Genomic DNA, 13,479 nt, shown 5'->3' on the forward strand with positions numbered 1-13,479 from the left:
CTATTGTTTTTCAATTTCTTTTATTTGAGGTTCAACATTTTTAAACCCAGTAAATAATGTTATTGTTCACAAATAAAATAAAAAAACATTTCCAGTATTTTTGCAGCACAATGCATTCTTCTTAATGAAGTGTATTTCAGTTGAATCAATCATGCATTTAATTTTTAGAATTCAACTCTTAATACTAACCCAGAATCTGGAGTTATTCAAGGCATTTAGTTTAATGTTATAAACTGTCATTTTATATATAATGTCTGGCGCTGAGGGGGTTAAACTTGTGGCCCCATTCCTCCCCATTACCCCCTGCTTGCTCTCTCAGACTGGCGCTACGATGGAGGGGTCGGCCATTAATTCAGTTAGAGTCGCCCAGCCTCTGATCACTGAAATGCCAAGCCAGGTATAATTTGCTGACTGCTGTTTTCAAAGACTCTCTTCTCTCTCCAAGTCAAATTCATTACATGGCTCACCTTCCTGTCGATTTCTCTCTCTCCAATCACTCCACTCTGTATTCTACATTTTCAACAAATCTCTTATTTTTTAAAGAGACTTTCTAGATTATTCTGTCTTTCTCGGTTATGCTCATCACTAATTCACAACCACCACCAAAGTTAAGTGGCAAACAATAACGTCATAGCCAGAGGCTTAAAAAATTACATTTGTTAAATTCAGGGTTATTAATATAAGCTAAAAATAAAATGATTAAAACAATAATAAAAATTACTAAAATAAAAATATAAATGAAAATATGTACACTATAAAAAACTAAAAACTATAAATTAAAATGAAATATAAAATGTGTTTAAGCTACACTAAAACTTATATACACACATATATACACACACACACACACACACACATATATATATATATAAAAAACGACAAAAACCCAACAAAATCACTAAAACTTTGAACAAAATTAAAATGAAAACAGAAAATATAAAAATATAATCTAATTCAAAATATTAACAAAAACAATAACAGTATATCTGACACTAAAAGAACAATGGTTTGATTCAAGAATGATGCCTGAAAACAGAATCTAATGGTCAAGCCGCTTTTTTTTAGCCAATTTTAATATGTAGAGAAAATAATTTGAGCTTCTTTGGGCATCCTGACCAACCCAGCACATTAGCACTGATTCAACCAATGGTGAGAGTTTGGAGCAGGGCTAACATAAAAAAAAAAAAAAAAACAGAAAAAGACAAAAAAAGGAAAAGTAAATTTTAAGCACAAACACATTCTTTACCTCTACTTTCGTCCATCTCTCCATCCCTGAAGAGCTCGGTCTGGGGGTCAGGGGGTGTCTGCAACACAGCCACACTGTTTTGATTGATGATCTTCAGCTTAAGTTTGGGTTTGGGTCGTCTGCGGCGAGCGGTCTGGACACATAAACTCTGGAGCTGACACAAGCCTGACTCAGTCAGACACACACCATCCTGAGTGTAGGTCCGCTGGAATTCTGCCACAGAACAGAACACAGCGATGATGACTGTCGCTCAGACACTTCAGAAATTTAAGTAACATAACTGTTAGACGCAAAGTTAAATGAAAACAAGCATTAATACCATTTTCCTTGACTTTCGTAAGAATCTGTGCCACTACAGGAGGCTCGCTGATGTCCATGAGCTTTGCCACCGTGCCACCTGTAACAACACAAAAGCAAGACGGAATCTTGACTTATTTCAGGTTAACACTGCATATTCACAGTCATTTGTTTAGTTATTTATTGATAAGAGGACAGTCTGGAGCCATTAAAGGCAGATTACATTAACTGCTGCTTAATTCACATGAACAGGTTGCAGCTTGATTTAAAATTCAGCCCATCTGCTTTTTTTAATGAACCACATTTTGCTGGAACAAAGTTTCATTGACCAAAACAGTCTAGTGTCCATCTGTTACAGAAAAATTGGGCATCAATATGCACATCATACAGGAATCAACAAGAGACGATTCCTGAAGCGTATTCACCTGAAGTTGCGATTAGGGCATTTTTGTTCATTTTTTGGCATATCCAAATCAAATCTGTTTAGTTCTTTGTAGTTTGAACAAACAGATCGAGGCATGAAATCAATTTACAAACTCAATCCAAACTACAAACACATACTGATTAAATGTGATTTTTGAAAATGTGAAAATTCCAGAAGTTTGTGGCTCTTACCAGGTGTGGACATGGTATGCGTTCTGCATAGAGAGCAGTCAAAGCCCTCATCAGCTGCGCTCTCCACCTCTTCATCAGAGTTCAGCCCCTGACATGAGGCATGAACCCACCTGCAGACCAAACATCATGATTAGACCACATTCACAACCAGTCAGCCATTAAGAATAAGTCACAAAGCAAGCAAATGTCACATGCTCAACATGATGAATATTTTCCCCCATCAACACCTGCGTTAATTCATGTACTAATCTACTGCGGAGCCATTTCCCAGGATACTTTTTTATTCTGCCATTATGGCATTTGGCATGATGGAGTGCCGCCCACCTGTCACACTGCCGGCACTGTAGGATGAGCTCTTCCTCTCTGTAGCTGCGTGCGCACACGGGACAAACTGTGAGACTCGCACACGGACCGCATTGCGTGTAGTTATTCTGCCACTCACAGCGCAAGCCAGGCGACGTGGCTCCACACTGAGTACACAATACACACCTGATGGAAAACAACACAGTTACACACCGATATAAGATACATGAGTGTGCAAATACACATTATCCCAGGCACACACGCTTTTAATCATATATGTCTAAATCCATTCTTTAACACTCATTTTGTGGCCTTTCTGTGAATGGACACGCCTCTTGTTTGCACAGGCTTAGCATTGACTGCACTGCCTTAAAAATAAATATTTAAATGGCTCAAATCCATGTAAAGCTCCGAATGAATGTGTCACAATGCAATGCAAACCCAGCTCTGTTTGAATGAGGATTACATGTGACATTACAGCAAATATGTAGGAAATCCTTTTCGATCTTGTTTGAAAACAGCTGCGAAAGATCAAGAGAGTGTTAGATGGGTAGAGAGAGAGAGAGAGAAAGAGATTGCGCTAAAGCACTGAGAGCGGCAGTGAGATTTAAATGAAAGAAACTGACATGGCATCTGTAAAGAAAATGTTATAATGTTATATAATAAAGGTTATATTTCACCTCAAAATCAAGAGAAAGAACTAAAAACTGTATTTTGCATAAACTGAGGGGATGATCAGGATCAAGATTTTGCATAATGATGTTATGAAATACTTTTTAGGACAATTAAGTACATTTTCGTCACAAATAAGTCAACATCACTAATGCATTATATTACAAGTGTTCTTACAATCTTTCTATGGGAAGCAGTTCAAAATTTAGCTCGTTGTTCATGGAAAATGTTCCCATACTGTAGCTCTCAAATATGGAGCCAAAACAGTCTTAAAATTAATATATTTACTAAATATGATTTGCAAATGCGAAAGCTACTTTGCATACATAAAAACGGAATATATTTGCAAACAGCAATTTACAGACTAATAACAATTTCTATTGCAAAATAAGAAACAACTGTTAGACCTGCATTTGAAAATCATCATGAATTTGTGAATCGCTATGGATTTTGCCAGCCATCATTTACATATTAGTGTTATTCATTAATTAATTCATTCATTCATTCAATGTTCTTGAATCAAAGACTCTTGAATCATATTTTGTAAATATAAATTTTCAAGCTATTGTAGCTCCATACACAAATCTCACTCTCCAACCTGCATATTCAAACTGACAGGTCAGATTCATTTAATACATGCAAGAAAAACAATGTGTTAATTTATGAGATTAATATGGGCTTGCAAATAATCTTGATGGTTCAAAAAAAAAAGACAAAGATGCATACAGAACTATGAAAGTACAAACTGGGCTATGGTCCAAAGCTGCATCTAATTTTAGTGAAGACTTCTGTGTCTGTGTGTCTGTGTGTGTGTGTACATACCACTTGCACTTCCAGCTGCCTTTGGGTACATTCTGCAGTGGTGGGTCCAGACAGTATGTGTGGTAGCTAATGTCACAGTCATCACAGAGCAGCAAGCGCCCGGGGTCACTGGCCTGCCCACATGCCTCACACACTGTGCACTCCAGACAGCGCCAGCCTTTACTCAGCACCACTTTTGTGATCTACACACACACACACACACACACACACACTTGAGGTCAAAGGACACAAGTCAAGCACTAGTTTAAAGGGCAATGAAGGGTTATATATTTAGCAGGCTATAATCTGGATGGATATAAGCAACACAAAGAACACAGCCGTCAGATGTCTCTGGAGTCAGAGGTATTTGTCAGAAGGATTTGCTGGCATTTATAGATCAATTTATGTGGGTGGTGATAAATCAATCCAACCACATCATCCTGTACTAACAAATGTGTCCATGCCGCCTGCTGTTCACTAGCACCTCTGGGTTTGTACTCCACTGGGGAAAGGGGCCATTTGATGCATATTAATGAAGGAAAATTTTCAGAAATGCTTGACATGACAATCTGATAACCCTATTTGAACTTGCAAGAGTGTCAGTTTGAACAAAAAAGTCCAAATATAAATTTAAATTGCCATCATTTACTCTGCCACATCATTCCAAATGATGACTTTTTAGTGCTTCATGAGGCAAAACAGAGTATGTTTTTATACATAGTGACCAGGGGCTATCAAACTCCAAAAGAGCACCATGAAAGTAGTCCATAACTCATCAGGTAAATTCACAGTCCTCATTATAGGTTTAGTTTCATCCAAAAAAATGAAAGATCTGAGAGATTTCTGTGCCTCCATTAAAAGTCCACACTTGAAGCCTCAAAGTAATCCATATCAATCGAGCAGTTTAATTCAAGTCTTCTGAAGAGACACAATTACTTTATACAATGAACACATTTATTTAAGCTTTTTCTGCACATTGATCAATGCACTTACATAGAGCACATCAAAACAGAAGCTCAACTGTACTTGCTTGGCATGAGAACGATGAGGTTTGTACAGTTGAGCTGGCGTTGACCATTTTTGAGGTGCTCTATGTATGCGCATTGACAAATGTTTGACAAAAGCCTAAATTAAATCTCTTTATCATACAAAGCAATTGTGTCTGTTCAGAAAACTCTGAATAAACCACTAAATTCATATCGATTGTTTTTACAATGTCTTTACAAATCTGTTGAAGCTCAAAGTGTTGGTTGTGTGGATTTTCAAATAGAGGGACCGAAATATCTCAGGTTTCATTTCAAATTCATTTGTGTTTCGAAGATTAACAAAAGTCTTTTGGGATTGGGAAGACGTGAGGGTAAATAAATGATCACAGAATTTTTGCATGAACTAACCCTTTAAGTCGTTACTTAATTATTACAGCCCTAAATCTCATTCAAACTTGCATACATTCCAACATGGTAAATTACTATGTTTTGCACCAGGCTTGACAACGAAAAATGATCAGTCATGAAACACTATAAGCACCAATGACACTTAATGACTTATAATTCCAGTCTGTTCACCAAACAAAGCAATTGTATGGCTTTAGAAGACTATAGCACACTATTTGTATGGACTACTTTTATAGCTTTTGGAGTTTGACAGTATAAATCTTCACCCACTTTCATTGAACGGAAAAAGTAGCATTTTATTGTATTAAATGTAAAAATGGATTTAGAACAACATGAGGGTGAATTAATAGCAGATTTTTCATCAATTATCTTTAAATAAATGTCCTTGTTCTGTTATCTGGGATAAGAGCAATTATCTTCAGCAGCTGTGATCGTTAATAGTCAGCTGCTTGCACAGACCAATGGATGATTGAATGAGAGGCAGACAGCTCTTTCACAGGTGCTGGGCTTAGACATCAGAATGCATGACACCTGGTGATGACATTTGGCTGTTGGATGCTGGATTAAAAAAAATATATATATATGCATGCATACATTTAAGTTGTGCACATTTATGAAATAGATATTTCCAAGCTCTACATTCTGATGGGACAAACCATGTTAGAATCTGTTGTAAAATAGCTGATAAATGTGCACCTGTGACTATCTATCAGCTGAATTCTATATTAATGTAATAAGCTACAACAAAACAAGGAAGAACTGTATGTTGCTTGGCAAGCTTACACAGCCTGCAGGTAAGCTAATGAACTACATTATGTATTCCCAACAAGGGGTACATGTTCCCTCAGGTGGCACTTAAGCAGATTTCAGGGGGTTAAAAAAAAGAAAAAGAAATTGCGATTTAAAAATATAATCATTTAATCATTTAATTGCATTGCTTTTTTGGTAGGGAAAACCTTAACACGTTTAATTCTTTTTTTAAGGAAATTAAGTATAATATAAGCTAAAGTTAACACATTTTGGTTTGGTTTTGATGAAGGGATATTTGAACCTTACTGATGGATTTTGCAGGGACAACACAACAAAAAAATGTCAGGATAAACAAAACTATATTACTTTGGTTATTATTAATAATACATTTATAGAACACTAGTGTTTTTATCATAATGTTGGTGCTGCCATTTTAGACACTTAATAAGCCACTCTCCACGACCAACAATCACGTTAATGCACAGCCACTTGAGGTTTATTACTTTAATTGTTCTTAATCAGGCCCAAACTCAATCTGTGTGTGTAGAACTCCACATTAATCTCAGAAGATTTCAGAACCTGCACTGGTAATGTGGAGAATAAAAAACACCACCACAAAAAAAAAAAATCAGGAGAATCCATCTGGGCCTCTTATAATAAATGAAGATCAGGAAGTTTCTCTACTTGGCATATCTCAAAGCGCTGAGAGATACCGAAAGCACCCTGATGTATTCTTCTGTCGCTGCTGTCTTCACATGATAAAGATCTCTGCTTTAGTCTATCAACATAAGACACAGCCTTTATAGTGTGCTTCATTATCCTCTTAACATTTTACTCATTACCCTCGGGCTGCTTTCATCCAGGTCCTCTCACACACTGACCTGTCACACTTATCTCACACACCATTAACGTTCACTCCAGATAAAAGCAGCTCATAATTCACACCATTACATCTTATGAATGGTGCTGGTGAACAGGGTCAGCTGTGATTGATTGGGGGGTCTTACCTTAATATTGACGCAGAAGGGGTGGTAGCACTGGCCACATTGGGAGCAGGCTAACAGTCTGCCCTCAGCACCCTGACCGAAGCTTCCACACACCACACACATGTCCTGAAGACACAAGAGAGAGCAGACATCCACCCGTGAAGTTAATTCTCACACCCATGCTTATAGTTAATCTAAGGTTCACATTTTTAAGAGCAAGATCATGTGTCCAATGAAGTGTTTTCTTTTTGACTTTGAACTCATGTACTTACTTGTTTAAGTGTGAAAGAGTCAGAGGTGGAGAACAGGACTACAGTGTTGTGCATGGAGTTCTCCTCCTCTTCTTTTACCACATATGGAGAATCCATTAAGCTCACCTGCAACAGAGCACATGACATCCGTTTACATTTGCTCAGATCACATCCAGCTGTTTCTAAAATATTACTATACTGTGTGTCTAATGACACCATAGTTGTTTCTGGAAATTTGTCAATGTAATCATGCAACTGAAAATGTCAGATGTGGTTTAAAAAAAAAAAAAAAAAAAAAAAAGCAGCAATGGACAACACTTTAACAATTGCTGTTAGGCTATTACAGTAGTAGTTTTCAACCAATGCATACATTGGGCCCAGCTTGTCTTAAAGGGAAAATTCTGCCATCAATTACTTAATTATCATCATCATGTACAAAACCATAAGACTTTTATTCATCTTCAAAATACTAACTTTTTTTTTTTTCTCAAAACTTCAGAGATTTCTTTTCCACATAAACAATGATCAATATTATACATAGAAAACTTCAAATATGGTAAATGGAAGTTAAAACACTTGTTTGAACTGTGAGTACAAATCTCATTGCTTCTTGAAGGAGCTAATACATGCTTGCATAAGCAAGAACAAACATCACTAGTTCTCATGCATCAAGCAAGTACGGTTGAGCTGCAATTTACCATATTTGATGTGTTGATGAATGTTTTGATGTCTTTATTAACAATTTGAAGCGTTAAAGATCTGGTGAAAATGAACAGACATCTCTCAGGTTTAAAAATACATTTATTTGTATTTTGAAGATGAATAAAAGAGTGGTTTGGAACAACATGAGTGTGAGTAATTGATGACGATTTTTTATTTCTGGGTGAACCATCCCTATAAGCTTGCAATGCACTGTAAAAATAGGCTTTGCTTGTAATGTTGGTTCTGCAATGCAGGGTCATGTTTCTTACATGCGCAATGTGAATGTTGTATTTATATTATATTATTATTCATTATGTGTTAATATCATCTAGATGAAAAAATATGCAAAATGCATTCAACTTATAGATGAGGGGAAAAGTAACACTGCTTTATTTAGCTGGTGTAATGGGCTTTATAGGTATGGATTGTTTAAATTTAAAGCTTGTAATAGTGTAATGGTAACAGGCCTTTACATGACAATTTACTGTGGCATTGGACTGTAATGAGACTCCCTGACAAAGTTAAAACAACATCTTCATTGTGTGTGTAAACTACAGGATGGCTGCTGAGTACAAAATTGACTATTTTATCATATTGGCAGCCAAGTACATGCTGGCTCAATCTCTCCCATCACAAGTCGTTTGTGTAGGGGAAAATGTCAGCATTTGCTATTTTGAAAAGGCCATTTGGGCCGGGAACTGCTGCTGAAGCTCTGCTGAGCGTGAGTGCATTTCTTAGGCTTTAATGTGAACATTAAGCACATCTGAGCGCTGTTTTATTTATGCTTGTAGAGGTGGGGGCTTCATACCCCAGGGGTCACCACAGGGCTGCTCTCCGTCTTTAGCCTGGAGCGTCCCCTGCCACCTCTCCCAGACAGGTTAGCTCCCCTGGGTCGCCGCCTTCCAGGAAAGCCAGATCCACGACCCTAGCAGACAGAGACAGGGAGAAAGGATATTATTTCATTTCTCTTATGGCACACTTTGGGAAAACTGAGAGTGAATGTATAGTACTAATGGGCAAATACTCGTAACAAACAGGGCGATACAGACGATATCTCAAATATTGTTTTGTTGGTGATATAAAATAAACCAACATTGGAATATCACAATGACTTTAATGTGCTTCATATCTGGCCATTAAGTTTCCTACAGACCGTGGCAGTAGGCCAGTTTTGTGTCTGCTCATTGTATTTATAATGGAATCGCTGATTTAAACCTCAGTAAAAATGGTAAAAGAGTTTGATTTACTTGTACAAATTAGCTTTTTTGCTGTTGTTATTGTTTTTGTATCATAACTCAGAAATGTTCACTGAAGAAAAAAAAAAAATGCTAAAGTATTTTATAGTTCAATTATTAAAGTCATCTGTGGATTATTTTCAACTAGTTTTACTCTCTAAATCATGATGATAAAATTAACAAGCATACCAGCATTTAAAAAAAGAACAGTTACTCTTCAAGGGATAATTCACCCAAAAATGAAATTTCTGTCATTAATTACTCACCATTATGTCGTTCCAAACCTGTAAGACCTTTGTTCATCTTCTGAACACAAATTAAGATATTTTTATGCATTGCGAGAGCTCTCTGACCCTCCCACAGACAGCAAGGATCCTTAGATGATCAAGGCTCAGAAACGTAGTAAGGAGATCTACGTATATATAATTCATTGTCTACAAAAAATATTCTCACAGATTCGTAAAATTACATTTGAACCACTGCTGTCACATGGATTATTTTAACAATCTCCTTGCTATGTTTCTGAGCCTTGATTGTGTAAGGATCCTTGCTGTCTGTGGGAGGGTCAGAGAGCTCTCAGAATGCATCAAAAATATCTTAATTTGTGTTCAGAAGATGAATGAAGGTCTTAAGGGTTTGGAACAACATGATGGTGAGTAATTAATGATAGAATTTTAATTTTTGGGTGAACTATCCCTTTAAACATTTAAATGCACCTTTTTAATTACATTTTACAAATAACAAAAAAAGAAAAGAAAAAAGTTGTTTTCATGCATTGCACTGAAATTCGCCATTTCGCCCAGCTCACATACAAATCCACACATATTATTCTCTAATAGCAAATGGTACTATTGCTTGACTGATTTCAATGAAGATGGTTCTGCTGTTTAGGAGAAATAATTACCTGAATCCACCTATAACCTAGCTTGACATGGTGGAAAACTTTCTGGAAGGCGCCAAACCCATTGCATCTGTGTTTGTGATACAAACTCATCCATCCATCCCAAGACCTGAACCTCTGAGGTTCAGCCCAACTCCCTGAACACTACACTGACTTACAGATCACATTTCAGGCCAGGCTTCTGCCAACTTGCCCTGCTTCTGAAGGTGTCACGTTGCGTTTGCATCGAGGCTGAAGCTCTGGCCCAATTCCCACTTCCTCCCAGGTAATTACCTCACTGTAGCCAAGCAGCACTACTCAGACAGGAGACGTCAACTTCATTTAGAGAGATTGCCTAAGGAAGCCTGGCGCACTCCGTTGCCTTAACAGTCTGAGTCTAATTTGTGCAGAAATGAATTATGGAGAGGGAAAAAATAGACGAGGGTTAAGGAAGGCACTCCTCTAAATCTGCTCGAGTGCAGCCACAGAGAAGAACAGCAATTCTGATGAGATGCTGCTGCAATGGGAGGATGCAACTCTGGTGTCTCATGTACATGCATTTGCAGATATGTGCAGGGCTTGTTATATGAACATGCTATCATATGAAATATTCATTATATTAATATACAATGTGAACACGGAAATGTGCAATGGATAACAACATAAAACAGTAAATCAAAGCATTAACCTTTGTAATGTGATGCATTTAAGAGTTAAACTGAATATTCAGTAATCAATAATGAGGGAAGAGGCTTCTATTTGTCTATCAGGACTTCAGTGAATTATGAGGGGACTGGTTACTGGATAAACCTGGTCGCATGGCCTTGTTTGTTTATGTCAGCATATGATTATGAAAACTTTTTTTTTAGAGTAACGGGCACTGGTGAATCGTGACATTTATAGTCATTTGCATATTACAACCCTCTTTCAATGCATCCCTGATTCCAAATATCAGTAACCTTTTTTAACATGTAATATGGATCAGATAAAAGCCTTTAGGGTAGTGTGTTACGTCTCATTGTTTTTTTTGTTTTTTGTTTTTTAGAATCTCACGCCATGAGCATTCTGTTTTTAAGACACCATGTCAGATTAAAAATAGCAAAAATAAAAATATATAAAAATGTCAGAAGGCCTGCTTTCTACACTAGTAACAAACAAAAGTTTTTGAGCAACAACAACCAGAGTCATACTCACTTGTGTTTTTCACCCATAATTCCTGTACCATTTTTGAGTTTACTTTCCAGACTAAACCAGCTGATGCTTTATGACCCACACCCACTTTAAAAGCTCAGTCCCCTGCAGAGCCAAAACCCTTCAACACCCTCTCCTCATTTACCAATCTCATGGTCCAGATGGGCAGCCCGTGCATCGGCCTGGTCTTAGGGCTGTCCCAGGCGTCCGAGCGCTCTGGAGACCAGGAGGGCGAGCTCATTGCGCTGCGGTTACTCCATGCACCCTGAGGTAAAGCGGCGGAGAAGAGACGGAAGGGGGAGGGTATATTGGTGATGAGGGGAAGATGAGGGGTGACAAAATGCAGCAACATAAATGTGAAGCCAGCAAAAAGAACACAGCATGTCAAATGAATCCAATACTTCTACACAAATGCCTCATATCAAGCCAATACAGTGAGATATTAAGTTTGGGACAAATTCCTGAAACTTGACAGTGGCATTACGGAATTATATTTTCTGTCTTAAGAAAAGCAATTGTGAGTATTTGCTTTGAGCGAGTTTCAATTTGTAGGGAAGTCTGCTAAATTCCCTTAAAAACATGAGGATCCGCGTTATAAAGCGTCATTCTGCATCCATGGAAACAACCTTGTTTATTTGTTTGCACAAGCGCGATCGTGTCAGCATGACAACAAGCAGCTCTTTGAGATAAACAGAGAATTTCATAAAGCACAAAGCGTCATGGGGAGCATTTAGCCTGTTTAACGAGCTAATGAGGGTTAGTCTGTGTAATTACAATGCATAACAATCACCGCAAGGCCTTTTTTGTTTTACAAAATTAAAATTATTTCTAAATTATAAATAATAAATACCAGCCGTGGGGTTGGTTGCCTGTTTTCCTGTCATGTATCGTTTTGTCCCAAACTACTACTTTAAATGCATGTCTGAGATCCAATACAACTTAATGTCTCTGGACAACAGTGTCATATGCTGTTGATTACCCGTCAAAATAATTCTGACCCATAATATTGCAAAAATAAACAATAGCCTTAAAAAACTGGGCAACGAAGACTATAATTTTTAATTAAAATTCTATAATTTTTGCTTTAACATTATTTTCTGTGGTAATCAACACATTTCTGATGTAGATAGAGTATAACTTGCATTGAACTCAGAACATTGCTTCTTCATAAAACAAAAGTACTTAATGAAACAAATGACCATTCCTTAGGCACAAGACCCAAGAATTGTTATAACAGATTAAAAAGAAAGAAAGAAAGAAAGAAAGAAAAGCTCTCCTGAAACATTAAAGTATGAGTGGAGGGAGGCAACTGAGAAACAAACAAATATTATCATGCCAACATGCCCGTGAATAAAGACATCAAAACAAACAAATCAAATCTGATTTAGTATTGGCAATAAGAAAAAATTATGGTGTTGGTATTGGTGATGCCTTAAATTGCTTATTGACAGCCATGCAATATTAGTTTGGTAAGAATATGCTGAGGAAGCAGCATGTCTTCATATTAAATTTCCAGCCCTGAGTTTTTCAAAATAAACAAATACAGTACAAATGTGAAATAAATGGAGAGGTGAACACTTTTAGCTTAAATGGTAGGCGCCCAAGAGACACTTTACCAAGACATACATGGTAATATGAAATCTTTTTCAGCCAAGAGATCCATATTTCCAAATGAAAACTCAATCTAATCCCTATAGGACTCTGAAACTTCTACAAAATTCAGAGCGTAAGGCATGCCTGATCATCTCTGAAGAGAATCAGCGGGAGTTACTTCAAGAAAACGATGAAACGCTAGAAGCTCATTTGCACAACAAAACGAAATCTTTCTCTCTCATACACACACACAGAATAACACAGGGGCGTGCACATACTCATGAACGCACTTTTACACACCAAACCGGAAATCTCAGTTGGAGCCAATGACAGCTGCCCACCCTTCAAATTACACTGTGCCCAGATGGCACATACTCCAGAGAGAAAAGCGACCAGAGCCATAGAAACTAGCATATATAGACACATATACACTCTTCTAGTCATTCGATTTTACAAAAATAAAATATATCCAAACACAACTGCTAAACACGTTTTGTTAAACTGTCAAAGTGTTTATAGCCAGCTATCTGAAAAACTATATCCCATTTAAATCTTACAAAAAG

At 37.2% G+C, this 13,479-nt stretch overlaps 1 protein-coding gene across 8 annotated transcripts in view; it reads right to left on the reverse strand.

The window, feature by feature from the left end:
- Positions 1 to 13,479, reverse strand: part of kmt2ca (lysine (K)-specific methyltransferase 2Ca) — a 149,911-nt gene that overhangs the window by 50,806 nt on the left and 85,626 nt on the right. For 6 of the 8 annotated variants that reach the window (XM_058765623.1, XM_058765622.1, XM_058765621.1 and 3 more), the window contains exons 15-23: positions 11,469 to 11,588; positions 8,826 to 8,942; positions 7,337 to 7,441; positions 7,086 to 7,190; positions 3,956 to 4,137; positions 2,483 to 2,647; positions 2,159 to 2,268; positions 1,566 to 1,643; positions 1,247 to 1,459 (exon numbers count right to left, since the gene is read on the reverse strand). In XM_058765623.1, the coding sequence (XP_058621606.1) occupies positions 1,247 to 1,459; positions 1,566 to 1,643; positions 2,159 to 2,268; positions 2,483 to 2,647; positions 3,956 to 4,137; positions 7,086 to 7,190; positions 7,337 to 7,441; positions 8,826 to 8,942; positions 11,469 to 11,588 (1,195 nt within the window). The remainder of the gene's footprint in view (positions 1 to 1,246; positions 1,460 to 1,565; positions 1,644 to 2,158; positions 2,269 to 2,482; positions 2,648 to 3,955; positions 4,138 to 7,085; positions 7,191 to 7,336; positions 7,442 to 8,825; positions 8,943 to 11,468; positions 11,589 to 13,479) is intronic. The other 2 variants (XM_058765626.1, XM_058765627.1) reach the window with 1 other exon arrangement.

This window comes from Onychostoma macrolepis, chromosome 24, assembly GCF_012432095.1.
Source record: "Onychostoma macrolepis isolate SWU-2019 chromosome 24, ASM1243209v1, whole genome shotgun sequence".
NCBI classification, from domain to species: Eukaryota; Metazoa; Chordata; class Actinopteri; order Cypriniformes; family Cyprinidae; genus Onychostoma; species Onychostoma macrolepis.